At 38.3% G+C, this 19,986-nt stretch overlaps 1 protein-coding gene across 1 annotated transcript in view; it reads right to left on the bottom strand.

Moving 5' to 3' along the window:
* The window catches only part of LOC136879295 (uncharacterized), a 192,953-nt gene that overhangs the window by 7,265 nt on the left and 165,702 nt on the right, over nucleotides 1-19,986 (bottom strand). The window contains exon 12 of the mRNA XM_068229050.1: nucleotides 16,773-16,909. Coding sequence (XP_068085151.1) covers nucleotides 16,773-16,909 — 137 coding nt within the window. The remainder of the gene's footprint in view (nucleotides 1-16,772; nucleotides 16,910-19,986) is intronic.

Genomic DNA, 19,986 nt, shown 5'->3' with positions numbered 1-19,986 from the left:
AACAGGAGGTGAATTGGACGGTAATTTGCACATTACCATTGCTTAAAGATAGACACAGCGATGCTTGTAGGCCAATCACTGGGAACAGAGCCAGAGTCAACTATGGCATTGAAAAAGTTGGTCAGCCAGGTGATCGCGGGTTCTTTTAATTCCTGCAATTTCCAGAAATCTGCCAGACGACCATCAGGTCCTGGCGCTTTTTCATTCTTCATACTCCTGATGGCGTTGGTGACTTCCTGTGGTGTGATGTGTGACATAGGACCTGTTGTTGGATTACTTTCTGGAATAGGAGGATGAGGGAACTCAAATGTTGGAAATCTCTTGAAAGTGTTGTTGCCAACGTTTGAGGATGTCCTGTTTGTCTTGTAATCGCTGACTATCTTTGCCTTTTATGCACACATAGGGCTCAATATCCTGTGCAGAATTTGTTCTAGCTTTGGCCAGACGGAAGATAGTGTTCTCTCCTTCCTTTGAATCTAGTGTTGCATACAGGTCATTATAGTGACTGCACCTAGCTTCAGCATGTTTGGCTATGACATATCTTTCCCTGTTCGCTGGAGTCTTCTGTGAAACCCAGTTTCTATAGGCCTTCTTCTTTTCATGCACCTTTTCTTGGACTCAGACCGTCCATAACCACGTTTGCTTGTCAATACGGTGGGAACTAGGTTTTGTTGTACCCAAGGTTGCTGTGGCGGTTGCAGTGACAGATTTGAAGAATGTGGTCCACATGCTGTCAATCGGATTCAGGTCGATGGGAGGAAAACTTACACTGGCTGCTGGGGTCTCTTTTTGGTCTTTAAGCTTTCACCACTTGATCTTTATGGGGGCATTTATCCCTCCACTTCTACGATGTTTACAGATCCTTAAGTCTGCCATGAGCAGCTTATGTTGAGGGGCTACACAGTCAGATGGTATGACCTTTACATCTAATACTAGTCTGAGATCACAGTGTCGAACAAGGATAAAGTCAATTTGGCTGCTATAATCACCACTATACCATATATAAAGTAAATAATATTACATCAGTCTTGGGACTAGTTTCAACCACTTAGTGGCTATCTTCAGCCAAATAAAATTAAACAAATTATGTGATAACTAAAACATATGTATACCAGACAAAGATAATAACGCAGGAATAATTATAACATTAAAATACATATGTTCAGTCTTCAGCCCTAAGGCTAGTTGGATCGTTAACAGCTCCACCATCGGCTGTCATAGATGGCCTAGGCATCACTGAAGAGGTGTACTAGGGAAATGAGGAGTGAGGTAGTTTCCCGTTGCTTTCCTCACAGAGCCAGATTTGCTATTACATATCAGTCTGCCAAGCCCACTGAAATGCATACACCAACTGACCCTATGAGCAACATTTTCACACAATTCATAGCAGGGACTGGCTGCAGAAGGAATGGCATTACTAGCACCGCTCATTCCTCAGTCATTTTCATATTGTCAAAGCCAAGGATAAGACAGAGACAGATCAATGAAAGTAACAAAATTACTCTAGCCCATACCAGCAGACATAGTGCACTATAAACACTAGGTCCTGCCAGCAAAGGCATTAAAATACATATAATAATAAAAATTATGGTTATGACCTTCTTGTCATAATATGATGTATTTGCTCAGGCAAAGGAGTAAATCTCTAATGTCTGATGTAGAACAAGCACTGACTTGCTGGAGGAACCAGGCAAGCTATGTAAATGAAGGAGTGGATAGAGAACAAGCACTGACTTGTTGTAGGAAGCAGGCAATGTAGAAAAAAATAATAATTAAAAATAAATAAAAAGAATGGTCACTAAGTGGCTGAAAGTAGTCCCAAGACTGATGTAATATTATTTACTTGATATATTGTGTTGTATTGTCAATTTCTTTCTTATAACACCGAGGTACGAAAACTGGAAAAGCCCATGAACGCTCAGGGTAGCAGTATAGTTGGCCACGCACGATGTGCACGGGTGTGGTTTTTGTATGAGAGAGAAATGAGGTTTGTGGCAAAGACAGAAGTTAGGGAAATTATCTAACTCAATCCCGCCAGTAGAAGAGTGGGAGATCTTAGGACTATTAGGATGTGCAAATTACGCCAGTCAGCTGTTGTTTGCAAGAGTTATAGCAATACTCAAACCTGGGAAGAACGCGGGTGATCCGAAGAACTACCGACCAATCTCTTTGTTGTGCCGTTTATACAAAATCTTAGAAAGAATGATTCTGGACAGACTATCTGAAGTGATAGATCCATTACTCATACCAGAACAAGCCGGCTTTCGACCATGGAAAAGTTGTACTTCCCAAATACTGCACCTCACACAATATATAGAAGACGGCTATGAAAACAACAAAGTCACTGGAGTAGTTTTTGTTGACTTGACATCAGCTTACGATACAGTTAAACACCATATACTGCTTTGTAAACTGCACACTACAACTAAGGACTATAAACTCACTCAAATGATTGAGTGCTTTCTGCAGAACAGAAGGTTTTTTTTGAATTCCAAGGCCAGAGGAGTAGATGGAGGAACTTAAAGAATGGCCTTCCACAAGGGAGTGTGCTAGCACCTATACTTTTCAACATCTACACCAATGATCAGCCTTGCCCACAAGGGACAAAGAGCTTTATTTATGCAGACAATGTTGCTCTGGCAGCTCAAGAGGAAATGTTTGAACTAGCTGAAGAGAAGCTCTCCCATGCTCTACAAATTCTAAGTGGTTATTACCAAGAGAACCAACTAAAACCAAACACTCCAAAAACACAAGTCTGTGCCTTAAACCTAAAAAACCAACAGACAGCAAGAAAATTGCAAGTGATTTGGGAGGGTAAAATATTAGAACACTGCTTCACTCCCAGATAGCTAGGAGTAACTCTTGACTGAGCACTAACCTATAGAACACACTGTCTGAATACCAAAAGGAAGGTATTTGCAAGGAACAACATTATCCGCAAATTATCGGGTTCAACATGGGGGATGCATCCTCTCCTTTTAAGAACATCAGCAATAGCCCTCTGTTATTCAGCAGCAGAATATGCCTGCCTGTCTGGTGTAGAGCTAGTCATGCTAATCAAGTGGATGTCGCCTTAAATGAAACCTGCAGACTCATTACAGGATGTTTGAGATCTACACCACTTGATAAAGTTTATTGTCTAGCAGGTATCCCACCTCCAGATATTTGCCGTGAGTATGCATCCAGACTGGAGAAATCTAAAGCACTGAACCTGATGACCCATACTTTATATGGGTACCATCCAACAACCCAACAGCTCAAATCAAGGGAAAGCTTTCTCCATACAACTGAAAGCCTCACTGAATCACCATCGAACTTGAGAGTGAATTCATGGCATTCCAGATCCAGCCACCTTGCAGGATGGATGACGCCTTCCGAAAGACTTCCTCGGGATCATGAGGAAAGCTGGTCAATATGGAAGACGCTCAACAGGTTGCGTTCAGGAGCTGGAAGAACAAAGACCAACATGAGAAAGTGGGGTTTTGTTTGTGACTCCACTCTATGTGAATGTGGTGAAGAACAGACAATGAGCCATCTTCTTGTTTGTAACTTGTGTCCAACTACTTGCTCTCTCCAGAATGTGATTGACGCTACCAAGAAAGCATGTAAATTAGCCGCTTATTGGTCACACCACATTTAATTAATTTTGTATTTATGTAGAGCTTAAATCACATCGTTACCTGCCATCATCAGAAATGATTAATGATTATAGTACCAGATTTGTTACTGTCCTGTACAATTGTAAGTATAATGTATGTTTCTGACACGATTAAATAAATAAATAAACTGGTGTTTGCGAGCGTAAAACAAAGAAATGTTGTTATGTAATTTTCCAAGTGTGTTTAGCTGAAAATATCTTGTATTGGTGCTCTGACTAATAAATATTTATATTTTTATGGAGCATGGGAACCAAAGCTTACTTGACACAAAGGAGAAGGCAATGTTTGTTGGGGATCTTCTTCGCACCGCATCTCTCTTGGAACTTATATAAGGCATGTGATCTGTGAGATTGGACGTTATTGAACTATGAACGTGTTACTGTGCGTATCGTCAGAACCTAGCACCTCAACAAAGACAGTATAGGAGAAGTGTCCGTAGACAATAGGGAGAGAATTTATTAGGCTCGTCTTGCTTGAAACTATGAGGCAAGTGAATGTAATAATGTTAGGTAGACTATTTTGATTGAATAATCAATAATAAGTGAGTGAACGGAATCGATCAGGGTGCTGCAGGCTACAGTAACTCATGATAAGGTGTCGGAGTGCCTAAGTGTTTATATAGATAGACTGAGCTTCAACTAGCTTCACTGAAACATAACAGCATTTTCAACTCATATACAGTACTAGCAAGATACCCGTGCTTCGCTACGGTATTATACTGAAATTTATAATTGAATGAATTGAAATTCGCGATCTGACTCGTTTTCTATTATTTTACGGCACGTTTCCTCCCATTTTTCAATCTTCCTTTCCAGCAATCGATTTCGTACTTCCCGGGCTAGGCTCAGGTATTCCTCCCGGTCAGTTGGGTCCGTAAATCTTTGCCATCTTTTCCTATAATCATTTTTAATATGGATAAAATCCTTCAGGAGATCCAGCGTGGTGTCATATTGGGTGCCATGGCGGCACTGAACCCGCGGCCGGACTGCATTCTTAGTCATTACCCGTCCAGGAGCCGTTTCTAGCGCGGTCCGCACATTTGACGACGGTCTGGAACATAATAATAATAATTATTATTATTATTATTATTATGTATTGCTGAAGTGGCTGATGATAGGGAAAACCGGAGTATCCGGAGAAAAACCTGTCCTGCCTCCCTTTTGTCCAGCACGAATGTCACATGGAGTGACCAGGATTTGAACCACGGAGCCCAACTGTGAGAGGCCAGCGTGCTGCCGCCTGAGCAACGGAGGATCCTTATAAGTAAATTAATAACAGTAAAATCAATTGGTCTCACTTCCTTCTACACCCCACCGCCGTTAAGTTTATTTACCGCCAACCCCCCCCCCCCCCCCCCCCAAAAAAAAAAATAATTAAAAGAAGGCTTGTTTCGTTATGTTTAAGGGAGATTCCAAACACCAATGTTCACGTCTATTACCTTCAGTTTTGAGATATAAGTATCCCCATAAAAATAATTTACTTTTATCACTTCATTTCACACTACTACCCCTCCCCCCCCCCCCAAAGGAATTTTCCCGCAAAAATACTTGTTTCTTTAATAGTACAGGATCTTCTAAATACCAATTATCATGACTAACTTCTTCAGTTCTTTATTTTGGTGTCCTCATGAAAGGAATTCAACTCCTTTACACTCCCGCCCTCCAAGATGGTTTCCCCCCCAAAACGCGTTTTTCTTTGTTTTTAAAGGAGATCCAAATACGAATTTTCACGTCTGTAACAACTTTAGTTTTTATTAGATGTTTGTATTCTCATACGATTAAGTCAATTAATTTTTCAATTCTTTCACCCCCCCCCCCACTTCATTGTATTTTCTGAGAATACGTGTTTCTTTACTTTTAAAGCAGATTGCAAATATCAAATTTCACGTCTGTAACATCTTCATTTTTGAGATATCAGTAGCCTAATTAAAATAATTCAACACCATTTTCAGTCACTTTTACCCCCCCCCCTCCACCCAAGTGGTATTTCCGAAAACAAAAATACACGTTTCTTTATGTTTAATAGAGATAAAAAATACCATTTTCAACTTCTGTAACATGTTAAGTTTTTTAGATATACTGTAAAAATTCTCATTTTAAAATTTCACCCCTTTTGAGTTCCCCTTATGTGGAGTTTCCAAAAACAAATCACCTTTGCTTCTTTACATTTACAGGAGATTCCAAACACCCACTTTTTACGTCTGTAACATTTTACGTTTCCAAGATATTCTGTAGATATAGTCTTTCCAAAAATTCACCCCAATTTGTCACTCCTGTTTAACCGCCATTAATTGGATTTTCCAAAAAATAAATAAGTACGTGTTTCTTTATTTTTAAAGGAGATCCCATATACAAATTTTCAGTTCTGTAATATCTTCCGTTTCTGAGATATATGTATCCTTTTTAAAGGCATTCAACCCATTTTCACCATTTACCCCTCCCTCCTATTTGGATTTACAGGAAACAAAAAATACGTGTTCCTTTATTTTTAGAGGAGATTCTAACTACCAATTTTTACATCTGTAAATTTTAAAGTTTTAAGATGTAGACACACTCATTTTAAAAATTTCACCCCCCTTTTCACCCCCCCCCCCCCAGTATTCGGATTTTCCAAAAACGAAAAAATACGTGTTTCTTTACTTTTAAAGTAGAACCCAAATACCAATTTTTAGGTCTGTAATATCTTCAGGTTCTGAAATATAAGTAGACTCCTGAAAGGCATTCGACCCCTTTTTCAACCTTTTTCACCCTTCCTATTAGGATTTTCCGAAAACAAAATATATGTGTTTCTTTATTTTTAAAGGAGATTCTAAATACCAATTTTCACATCTATAACCTTTAACAGTTTTGAGATATAGATACTCACATTTTAAAATATTACCCCCTTTTCACCCCCCTTAATTGGATTTTCCAGAAACAAAAAATACGTGTTTCTTTATTTTTAAAGGAGATCCCAAACACCAATTTTCAGGTCTGTAATATCTTCAGTTTCTGAGATATAAGTAGCCTCATTAAAGGCATTCAACCCCTTTTTCACCCCTTTTCACTCCCCCTATTGCGATTTTCCGAAAACAAAAAAATACGTATTTCTTTATTTTTAATGAAGATTCTAAATACCAATTTTTACATCTGCACACATTAAAAGTTTGGAGATATAGATTCACTCATTTTAAAAATTCACCCCCTTTTCACCCTCCGATTAATTGGATTTTCCAAAAACAAAAATATACGTGTTTCTTTATTTTTTAAAGAGATCAAAGGTACCAATTTTCAGGTCTGTAATATCTTCAGTTTCTGAGATATAAGTACCGGTATCCTGATTAAACGCATTCAACCCATTTTTCCCCATTTTCACCCTTTTCACCCCTCCTGTTGGGATTTTCTGAAAACAAAAAAATACATGTTTCCTTATTTTTAAAGATGATTCTAAATACCAATTTTTATATCTGTACACTTTTAAAGTTTTGAGATATAGGTACACTCATTTTAAAATTTCACCCCCCCTTTTCACCCCCTTAATGACGGAATATCCAAAAATCCTCTCTTAGCGAGCACCTACATCTTAATATGAATGTATCCACAAAATTTCATTCCTTTATGTCCAGTAGTTTTGGCTCGGCGATGATGAATCAGTCAGTCAGTCAGTCAGTCAGTCAGTCAGGACAAGTTATTTTATATATATAGACTAGCAAGATACCCGTGCTTCGCTACGGTATTATACTGAAATTTATAATTGAATGCTTATTGTTTTAGATATATAATCCGCCGAAATTCGCGATCTGACTCGTTTTCTATTATTTTACGGCACGTTTCCTCCCATTTTTCAATCTTCCTTTCCAGCAATCGATTTCGTACTTCCCGGGCTAGGCTCAGGTATTCCTCCCGGTCAGTTGGGTCCTTAAATCTTTGCCATCTTTTCCTATAATCATTTTTAATATGGATAAAATCCTTCAGGAGATCCGGCGTGGTGCCATATTGGGTGCCTTGGCGGCACTGAACCCGCGGCCGGACTGCATTCTTAGTCATTACCCGTCCAGGAGCCGTTTCCAGCGCGGTCCGCACATCTGACGACGGTCCGGAACATTATTATTATTATTATTATTATTATTATTATTATTATTATTATTATTATTATTATTATTATTATTATGTGTTGCTGGAATGGCTGATGACAGGAAAAACCGGAGTATCCGGAGAAAAACCTGTCCCGCCTCCGTTTTGTCCAGCACGAATGTCACATGGAGTGACCAGGATTTGAACCACGGAACCCCCAGCTGTGTGAGGCCGGCGTGCTGCCGTCTGAGCAACGGAGGATCCTTATAAGTACATTGATAACAGTAAAATCAATTGGTCTCGCCTCCTTCTACACCCCACCGCCGTTAAGTTTATTTACCGCCAACCCCCACCCCCAAAAAAAAAATTAGAAGAAGGGTTGTTTCTTGATGTTTAAGGGAGATTCCAAACACCAATGTTCACGTCTATTACCTTCAGTTTTGAGATATAAGTATCCCCATAAAATTAATTTATTTTTTTCACTTCATTTCACACTACTACCCCCCCCCCCAAGTGAATTTTCCCGCAAAAAATACTTGTTTCTTTAATAGTACAGGATCCTCTAAATACCAATTATCACGACTCTAACTTATTCAGTTTTTGATTTATGTGTCCTCATGAAAGGAAGTCAACTCTTTACACTCCCGCCCTCCAAGATGGTTTCCCCCCCAAAACCCGTTTTTTTTGTTTTTAAAGGAGATCCAAATACGAATTTTCACGTCTGTAACAACTTTAGTTTTTATTAGATGTATGTATTCTCATACAATTAAGTCAATTAATTTTTCAATTCTTTCACCCCCCCCCCCCACTTCATTGCATTTTCCGTGAATACGTTTCTTTACTTTTAAAGCAGATTGCTAATATCAAATTTCATGTCTGTAACATCTTCATTTTTGAGATATCAGTAGCCTTATTAAAATAATTCAACACCATTTTCAGTCACTTTTACCCCCCCCCCCCTCCACCCAAGTGGTATTTCCGAAAACTAAAAATACACGTTTCTTTATGTTTAATAGAGATAAAAAATACCATTTTTCACTTCTGTAACATGTTAAGTTTTTTTAGATATACTGTAAAAATTCTCATTTTAAAATTTCACCCCTTTTGAGTTCCCCTTATGTGGAGTTTCCAGAAACAAATCACCTATGTTTCTTTACATTTACAGGAGATTCCAAACACCCACTTTTTATGTCTGTAACATTTTACGTTTCCAAGATATTCTGTAGATATAGTCTTTCAAAAAATTCACCCCGATTTGTCACTGCTGTTTAACCGCCATTAATTGGATTTTCCAAAAACTAAAAAAATACGTGTTTCTTTATTTTTAAAGGTGAATCCATATACAAATTTTCAGTTCTGTAATATCTTTCGTTTCTGAGATATATGTATCCTCATTAAAGGCATTCAACCCATTTTCACCATTTACCCCTCCTATTGGGATTTACAGGAAACATTAAATACGTGTTCCTTTATTTTTAGAGGAGATTCTAACTACCAATTTTTACATCTGTAAATTTTAAAGTTTTAAGATGTAGACACACTCATTTTAAAAATTTCACCCCCTTTTTCACCCCCCAATATTTGGATTTTCCAAAAACGAAAAAATACGTGTTTCTTTACTTTTAAAGTAGCTCCCAAATACCAATTTTCAGGTCTGTAATATCTTCAGGTTCTGAAATATAAGTAGCCTCATTAAAGGCATTCAACCCATTATTCACCCTTTTACACCCTTCCTCTTGGGATTTTCCGAAAACAAAATAATATGTGTTCCTTTATTTTTAAAGGAGATTCTAAATACCAATTTTCACATCTATAAACTTTAAAAGTTTTGAGATATAGATAAACTCATTTTTAAAAATCACCCCTTTTCACTCCCCATTAATGGGATTTTCCAAAAACAAAAAAAACGCGTTTCTTTATTTTTAAAGGAGATCCCAAACAGCAATTTTCAGGTCTGTAATATCTTCAGGTTCTGAAATATAAGTAGACGCATGAAAGGCATTCAACCCCTTTTTCACCCCTTTTCACTCCCCCTATTGCGATTTTCCGAAAACAAAAAAATACGTATTTCTTTATTTTTAATGAAGATTCTAAATATCAATTTTTACATCTGCACACATTAAAAGTTTGGAGATATAGATTCACTCATTTTAAAAATTCACCCCCTTTTCACCCTCCGATTAATTGGATTTTCCAAAAACAAAAATATGCGTGTTTCTTTATTTTTTAAAGAGATCAAATATACCAATTTTCAGGTCTGTAATATCTTCAGTTTCTGAGATACAAGTACCGGTATCCTGATTAAAGGCATTCAACCCATTTTTCCCCATTTTCACCCTTTTTCACCCCTCCTGTTGGGATTTTCTGAAAACAAAAAAATACGTATTTCCTTATTTTTAAAGAAGATTCTAAATGCCAATTTTTACATCTGTACACTTTTAAAGTTTTGAGATATAGGTACACTCATTTTAAAATTTCACCCCCCTTTTCACCCCCTTAACGACAGAATATCCAAAAATCCTCTCTTAGCGAGCACCTACATCTTAATATGAATATATCCACAAAATTTCATTCCTTTATGTCCAGTAGTTTTGGCTCGGCGATGATGAATCAGTCAGTCAGTCAGTCAGTCAGTCAGGACAAGTTATTTTATATATATAGATTTCAGTATTGGAAGTTATTCAATGAATTATCAACCTGCACCAATTTCAGTAATCGGTAATCTGACTTCGTGATGAATAGATCATGATATTCAAGTTGATTTTCCCACAATAAATGATCTTCCAACAGAATGAATCCAATGAGAAGCAAGCAACAACCATGGACCCCTGCCGAGAGTCGACCTGAGGACCTGTGATGATGGACGTTGCCAGTGTGGCAATGGGCTGTTAAGCATGCCAGGTGGCCTGGAAGGATGAGTGAAGGTTTCATCATGTCAGATAAATTCTGAACACCAATTCTAGCATGGGTTAGGAAGAGTTAGGATTCACACTTTTGTAAATATTAATTATAATTTCTCCTTATAGCAGTTTTCAATGTTTGGTAATTGTAAATAGGTTTGGGACCATTGCATGTGCTATCTCAGTGTTTCTAGATTTGTAGGGGTTATCTTGGTTACAAGCATAATGTGTTAGTTAGGTCTGATCGACTTCCATGTATTATAAGGTTATTCTTGTATTGTCAGGATTTACAATAATTTGAAACGTTAAGATCATCCAGAAGCTAAGGATGAAATGCCTTATAATCGAACTAGGAGAGTACCATTGTGAGTGTTAAGTAATCTAAGACTAGGAATGGCATGTTAGGTTAGAGTAATGCATGAGATTTTCAGCTGTGGACATTGTAGCCCCATCGTTGATTTAGTAGGGTTTTCAAGGAAATTTCAGAAGGCTAATTCTCAGTGATGTGTGAGGCTTGAAGAGGGGCCTTGCTCTAGCCTATACCAGAAGACATAGTGCACTGTAAACACTAGGTCCTGCCAGCAAAGGCATCAATAGTGAATAAAAACTGGGGTAGACTAAGTTGTACAAAATGCTGGGAATAAGTGAAAGTATTAATTTATCAAACAGGGAGTACGATTTTTTCAGAACCTTTATCCCGCTAAACAAAATAATTTATTGGAACTGATTTGAAAGTGAACATTATTGAAGACACCTTAATTTGTGAGAGAAGTGAAATATTTGAAAAAATCGTCCATCAGCAGGATTCAGTGCAGCGATCCCGCGCTTATGAAGTGGAGCTTTTGCCGCTGCACCACAAACTCATTGTCTTTTGCACAAACAGAGCTTGCACATAGGTGTACTGAAATTTTTCATTAATTAATTTCTTGGAAATGGCTGAGAATTGCACTTTACTACTTGCCGCTGTTATACTGTTGGTCATGCCCTACATGGGTACCGAAGGTGGATCAAAACAGTCACCCATGCGCCATAGCCTCCCCTTGTTAGTAGGTAATATTTAAAATCTTAAAATTGGATAGTTTAGTTTGTTATAAGCAATAAAACTAGTAAATGGAGATCAACGGCTGAACACACATTATCATACACTTGCTGTGAAACATAGCAATTGTTTCCCTACCATATGTGTGAGGGAGATGACAGAGTGCAATGAAATGGCGTATGGCATTTAGTGCCGGGAGTGACCGCAGACATGTTAGGCTTGCCAGGTGCAGGTCTTTTGATTTGACTCCGTAGGCAACGTGCGCATTGTGATGAGGATGAAATGATGATGAAGATGACACAAATAGGGTGGTGCACGAAATGTCATACATCGGAAATGTTTTATAAAATGTGTAAACCTGGGCTCACAACCGTGTCTTTTCGTGAACGGAAACCTTATTTCATGCGCGATCCGACAGGCAGCACCACATGTCGCGCATACGTACCGGCTGCCAGTTATACAGCATGGTGAGCAAAGGGAGATGGACGTGTGAACAGAAGGTGAAGGTGGTGTTGCTTTATGCGGAAACAAAGAGCGTAGCCGGGACCCAGGAAATGTTTCGTGTTCATTTCCGTACTCGGCGAGCTCCTTGCCGGAATACGGTTTACAGACTGACCAGGCAATTTGAAACAGAAGGCAACATACTGGAGAGAAAATGGCCCCGCCTCAAGCCGGTCCACTCACCGGAGAATGTTGCTGCTGTGAGAGTGGCTGTGGCTCGGAGCCCCTCCAAATCCACCAGAACCGCATGTGTTCAGCTGGACATCTCTCGTTGGTCAATTCAGAGAATACTGCAGTCTAACTTTGACGTGTTTCCATACAAAATGACAACAGGTCATAAACTAACGGCGCTTGACAAGCAACGGCGAGTACAGTTTGCTGCGTGGGCTATTGCAGAAGGTAATCCCGTATTGCACAACACATGGTTCAGTGATGTGGCACGCGTCTATCTCAATGGTGCAGTGAACGAACAGAATGTCCGGTATTGGGCGAAAGAACGGCCTGCTATTGTGCACGAGGTTGAAAGTCATGGTGTGAAAGTGTGTGTGTGGGCTGCAATTTCCAGTCATGGAATTATTGGGCCAATCTTTTTCAATGACACAGTCAATAGTGCGCGTTACTTGGACATGTTGACGAACAGTTTCCTTCCAGAACTCTTTGCATCACGATTAACAATAGAGACACAATTGTTCATGCAAGATGGAGCTCGTCCGCATACAGCAAATGTTGTTCTGGACTTCCTGAATGAACATTTGGGGCCCCGTGTGATGTCCCATCGATATCCCAAGCGTTTTCAGAGCTGCTCAATCTGACCACCGCATAGCCCCGATCTCAATCCCTGTGACGTCTTCCTGTAGGAATATTTGAAGGAGACAATTTGCCGCCATAAACCAGAAAATGTACAGCAATTGCAAGCGGCCATTGTGACTTTCTTCCGAGGGTTGAGTGACGACTTGTGTCGTAGAGTGATCACGAACATGTAGGTTCGTCTCGAAGCTGTTGTACACCGAGAAGGTGGACATAATATTGAACATGTCCTGCACACAGACTAACCATGCACGTGTCAGTGAATGTTGTAACGCCATTTTGTATTCAATATGTTGTATATTACATTTTCTATAAACAATTTCCAGTGTATGACATTTCGTGTGCCACCTTGTACACCCAGCTTTCGTGCCAGTGAAATTAACCAATGTTGGTTAAAATTCCCGACCCTACCGGGAATCAAACCCGGGACCCCTGTGACCAAAGGCCAGCACATTAACCATTTAGCCATGGAGCCGGACTCAGAGTACAATATTTTTAATTTTTAGAGTATAAGCAGTAATTATATAACGAGAAATGAAGTCATATTCAAATTCAAGCTTTTAAACAACAGTGCGTGAGAAGCTCTGATTGTGACTGATTCATTTTAACACATACAAAATAACCCAGTATTATTACAATGTTTAAAACATTTCTTTTTCTGGATAGGAATAAGACAAAATATCAATCAATCATTACTGATCTGCATTTAGGGCAGTCGCCCAGGTGGCAGATTCCCTATCTGTTGTTTTCCTAGCCTTTTCTTAAATGATATTCATCTTACACAGCAAGTTTTATAAAAAATTATTATATCACAGTAGATCCCACACCAGGCCCAGATTGTGTTTTAATGAGAGCCCTTAAAGTTGATGAAATACAGGCTATTATTGCAAAACTAGCAACCAAAATGCTATGAACTGGCAAAATTCCCGAATGTCAATGGATGTACATACAATTTTGTTATATAAGAAAGGTAACCTGAAGGTTGTGTTGAACTAATGACCCATCACTATCTGTTCAGTCATTAGGAGGGTAATAGAGTATTTAACAGTAGCCTGTGTAAGTACATTCACTATAATGAACACCAGCAAGGATTCTGTTCAACTCCAGGCACTGTTATAAATACTTCCATCCTCCGTGTATTGTTAAAATCTGTTAAACAGAGGAAAGATGTGTCATGGTAATTTTTTGGGGACGTTCAAAAGGCATTTGACAATATTGGTCACAGCCATCTTCTAAAAACCTACAGTCCAAAGGAATACTTTCAAAACTCAGGGGCCAGGCTGAGTGGCTCAGACAGTTGAGGCACTGGTCTTCTGACCCCAACTTGGCAGTTTTGATCCTGGCTCAGTCCGGTGGTATTTGAAGGTGCTAAAATATGTCAGCCTTGTGTCAGTAGATTTACTGGCACGTAAAAGAACTCCTGCAAGACTAAATTCCGGCACCTTGATATCTCCGAAAACTGTGAAAGCAGTTAGTAGGACATTAAGCCAATAACATTATTATTAAAACTCAGGGACATAATTTCCCACCTTCAGATTGGGAACGTCACTCAAATCAAAACGCAGAAGGGTAGAACAAAACCTATACCCATTATCACCAGTCATCTATTGTCCGGCTCTGTGGCTAAATGGTTAGCGTGCTCGCCTTTGATCCAGAGGGTCCCGGGTTTGATTCCTGTCCGGGTCAGGGATTTTAACCTTAATTGGTTAATTCCAATGGCTCGGGGGCTGGGTGTGTGTGGCGTATTCAGCATTAGAAATCATTCTAGGTAGGGCCCTCATCTTCACAGACATGCAGGTCGCCTAATAGGCCGTCTACGGGAAAAAGAACCCGCAGCAGGTCTCTTTGGAGGCCATACATCATTATTATTATTATTATTATTATTATTATTATTATTATTCATACACTTCTCCACAGGAAATATGGGTAGTAATGGGGCATGGGATGCACCAAATGCCTTACATAATTAAAGTATTTACACATTATAATACAAACGTTGATGTACAGTTATATACAAAACTGTAGATCATGGGATCTTCATTCTTGCGAGAGGAACGATCGCACAATGTTGCATGTTGACAGGAGGACAGAATGTTGCATAATTTTGTAGATGTTCAGTGGAAGACCCAGTTCTCTCAGACTCTTGTGAAGTTTATGTGGAATGAGGCCGTTGACTGACAGAATCACAGGAACTATTCGTACCCGTTTCATCTTCCAGATCCTCTTTATTCTCTTCTGCAAGTTCTTTGTACTTGGAGATTTTTTCACTGTACTTCCTGTCAATGTTGGTGTCATTGGGGATAGCGATGTCAATAATGAAAGTCGTCCCAGTTTTCTTGTTTACCAGTATGATGTCTGGCCTGTTATGGTTGACTGTTTTGTCTGTCACTACAGCAGTGTCCCAATAAAGCTTAATCAACTCGTTCTCCAGGAATGGTGTTGGATGGTACTTGTAATAAGGGATATGCTCCTGAATTAATTGGTTTTCCTGAGCAAGTGCCTGGTGTATGATTCCCAAGACAAGATTGTGTCGTCTCGTGTATTCTACGGGGGCAAGTACTGGGCAGCCCGCAGTGATATGGTCGATGGTCTCGAGATGAACGGAGCGTCGTCTGCATTTGTCGGAGAGTATGCTGGTGTCTTTGATGATGTACTTTTTGTAATTGTTTGTAGCTATTACTTGGTCTTGTATAGCAACTGCAAATCCCTCTGTCTCCCCAAATAAGCGCCCACTTTGTAACCACATACACGATGCATTCTTGTCTATGCTCTGTTGGTTTATTATTATTATTATTATTATTATTATTATTATTATTATTATTAGATTCCACCCTAATATATCTTTTCCTGATATACAGTTTCAAGAAAATCGCACAGAGTTTTTATCCAATAGCAATCAAATTATTAAAAGTTCAACAAAAGAGATATTGCAGTTGCCGATGGATACTTCCGATGGCATGTTGCATGCTGTACACTGAATAGAAATTCAAAGGACTCGCTCTTTTTAAAACCTTGTGGGAAGTCTACCTACATGCATTAATGCCTGCAACATCTTACTTAAGACTGAAAATCCATTTGCTGCTGCTTCGAGTGCTTCTCATGCAGAGAATTGAGAATGTGCGTTGTAAAAGATCCCTTTCTGAATTAATTCAAAACTTGTTTTAAAAGTTTGAGTAAAAAATTTGCCCTGGTCCTGGGCCCCTTTTAGTCCTTGTCTAAATATGGCCCTGGTCACTATTTTAATGTAACGTTCTGCCCAAATTCACATTATGACAATGCCTTCCATTTCTATCCTGTGTTGGAGAACTTGGCTAGCCTTGGACGTGACCCTCAAAGTAGGTTTAGGGATTAAGATGACAAAAAATGAAGCAGTAAGTTTGTTAAGTTTCCTGGAATTTGCCATTTTATTCTTTCTAAGTATTTTTCATGAATAAATATTTCTTAGTGGAAATAATTATAATAGAATAACTTTTGTGGTTGTGTCAAAAAGTGTTTAGAATGCAGAGATTTAGCTGGCTAGAGAAGAAGACCAGCACCAGTGTGCAAGAAAAGAGACTGCTGCTAGGCCAAATCAGGAAGAGACAACTTATGGGTTATAGACTCAGACATAAATACTGGGAGTGATTGAAGGAAAAATACCTAGTAAGTAACAGCGTTCTAACCATTTAGCTATAGACCTGGATGCTGTAGGTCCACCATCACTAACACACACAAAAAAATCACTAATCGAAATTTAAAATATTCTCTGAACTATAGCTGTAGAAATATATAGTATTATAGAAACTAGTTGGTAAATAGCATGTACTGCGCTTGCCTGATTGGATCATTCCACATCAACTGCCATGCTAATTCACTCTCATTAGGGTTAGTAAGAGGACTTGGGATAGCATTGATTGCATTTATTCCAGGACAGGCCCATGGTGCTGGAATACCACCATGACAGCAGAAAATCTGTTGAAAGATACAGACAGCATTAAAAGAATAATGTTATGTTAAAGTACAAATGTCATATTTTTTTAGGAAAAAGAAATACCAATATATATACTGTCTTTATCAATGAAGAAGATGCAGTACTAAAGAACTGCAGAAATCATGTTGAGTACAAATGCAAAGTTTAGGTGATAATAAGGAATGAACAAGTGAAGTCATATATATAGAAAGATTGGAATATGAAAAGGAATATACTGTATTCCATATTTCAGAAAGTAGACAGCAGCTACCCAAGGGCTGCAAGCATACATTTAATCATTCTGGTTGTTCAGTTTTTCTTTCACGGTGAAAATTTTCTCATCTATGAAAAGAATTTGGTAATGACTGGCAATTGTATGTTCTCTTGATTCTTAGCCCTTACCCGACTGAAAGCTCTGGTCAGTAACTATCCTGTGTTTCTTCGTCACACACATAGCTTAAGGGCTCCTTTAATGATTCATAACATAATATGAGGGACAATTTCCATTTCCCGTGTAATGATTCTTTGCTTGCAGAGCAGATTTCTTCAAGTTATCATGGTGACAACTTTCATGGTTGCTAGTTTCTTTGCTTTGCATATGACAAACCACTTCCGGCAACAGAGAAAATCTTGTGTTATTATTTAAAGGTTCAATACACAAATTTGCTTGTTATTTACAGCTGTTGTAACAAGTCAAATATCTCCTCTGGAGTCTTATTATACTTGTATCATGTGATCACAGCAATACAATTCTCTTTACACCTCATCCCATGTTTATTGCTTGACAACTAATCTTTAACTCTTTCCATTCCAGAAATTGGATGCTAAGGTTTCTTTGTAGTAAATACCTCTGCAGGGGTGCCAGCCTAATATATTAAAGCTACCTCTGTAAACTGGGAACAGAATTTATGGCACAACTAGGTATGAAGTAATAACAGACAAGTAGCAAATAAGTAGTATAAGATGTCTGGCATTCAAAGTTTATAGCATGAACATATAACAATGAAATAAACATTTAATACATTGTGTGTGATGTATTGGGATGCTAGAGGACAACCAAATCTTTTTATTTATAGAAATTTTTACTGTTTAATTTAGTTTTCTGTTCTTACCAATCACAAAATTAGGTCAAATGTACACCACAAGTGTGATATGGTCAATACCTCAAAAATCTGCAATATGAATTGAAATATGGAATGCAGAAGTTAATAATAGAATAGTATAGAATAGAATAATCATATCAAATGGTGTTATCCTTTAAGTATTAGTTTCTGCACCAATAATAGAAAGATTCAGAGATAACTTTTTATGGTATGAAAAGAGGAAACTACATTATTATTATTCTTCTTTTACGTCCCACTAACTACTTTTGATGACTTTTCGGAGATAAAATAACACGTTGTTTGAGAATAATAACAGAGGATGCTGTTTTTAATGCTTCCACTTTGTGACTCTCCAGTTCCAACAGACTTCAAGGAAAAATAATTTTATGAAAAACAGTGCAAGTATCGGCTCGAATTTAAATGAACTGCCTTAGTGGAAGCCAGTGATGATGCCACCATGATTATCTCACCCTCCTCTCTACATATTTCAAATGATAAAGTTCTTGTTCATCTGACCGATTGTGAAATGAGAGGAATACAGAGCTTTCTTTTGTTTGATTCTACAGGTTCCTGACAGTTCAAAGGTGCTCCAGCAGCTCACAAGTAGCATGCTCAAGTTTCACAGTAATTCAGCCCTTGAGCTGATTTAGTCAGTCACCACTGTGTTCAGTAGCAGCGACTAAGGGGGGGGGCGAGGGGGTGCAGTTGCCCCCCACTTTGTAGAGAAAACATTACATTTTTATTCCATTTTAGCCAGGTAAAACTAGGAATTATAGAAATTATTAAAAAAGACAATTTGTGCAAATTTTTAATTATTAACAAAATTATTATCAAAAATACCCACAAAATGTCGTTTGTCGTGGCTAACTGATTTGTATAGCACCGCAGCAAGTAGTGGAGACTTTGCAAATGCTATGAGTAAGGGTAACAGGGGTATATTAGGTCGTGGACACTGAGGTATGATTCACCTGCTTGCCACGTGCATTCGTCAGTCTCTTTAATATTGTCTGTTAGTTTCTTAGAGTGTAGTCAAATACTAAATGATTTTTTAATTTTATAATCACACCATACTTCTATTTAATTGTAATATGTGTGTAATATTGTTTCTTTGGTGAAAGTACAGTATTGAATCAAAATCTCAAAAAACTATTATTGCCGCACTTAAGTTAGTAAACTGTCAATCTTTACCTTTCTGTCAAAATTCGCTCAAAGAGCATCAAAAACTTACCATTTTGTAGCTTTTTCTTGTTCAGTTTTGATGTGTATAACCCCCCTGCCCGCTGTATCCCTCAACCTGGCTACTTTCTGTTGTCTGTATATTCCCCCCCCCCCCCCACTTCTAATCCCCAATCACCGCCACTGACTGTGTTGTACTAATGCAGTCTTCTCACTAAGTGATTTGTGGACCCCGAGATCTGCAGAACCAATTAAAGGGGTCCAGGGGTCCAGGGGTCCAGTTACACTAAAACCTTGAACTTTAGAATGCATTCCTTTTTGCAGTATGGTATCCCATCTGAGAAAGAGCAAGATGAAGTGATTTGTTCATCAAAGGCATTTTTCAAAATGTGTACACTTGATCAGTTCTGGGTAAAGGTACTGGTGTTTGATGATTATGATGAAGTAGATGAAAAGGCTTTGAAATGTCTAGTTCCATTTTGTTTGCAATGTATCTGTGAGCAAACATTTTGTTGCTTGAGGAACAAACATATAAATCTCCTCCATTTTGATCATGATTTAAGATTAAATGTAGGAAATACAGACCCAGATGTTGATGTACTGTACATGTTTAAAAAAAGAAAAAAAAAAGAAGGGGGGCACGATCTTGCCCCCATTATAATTAAGAAGTTACAAACCAGTATTTTGGAACTCTAATTTGTTATAAATAATGGTCTGTGTAAATTTACTTTTTCTCTTCTTAATAGGACTATTAATTTATTTATCGTGTAACATTTTTTAGTTCTGGGATTGTCTAAGAA

Source organism: Anabrus simplex, chromosome 8 (assembly GCF_040414725.1).
Source record: "Anabrus simplex isolate iqAnaSimp1 chromosome 8, ASM4041472v1, whole genome shotgun sequence".
Lineage (NCBI taxonomy): Eukaryota > Metazoa > Arthropoda > Insecta > Orthoptera > Tettigoniidae > Anabrus > Anabrus simplex.
Note: the sequence above shows the minus strand (reverse complement) of the source record. Positions and strands in the feature narration are given on the sequence as shown.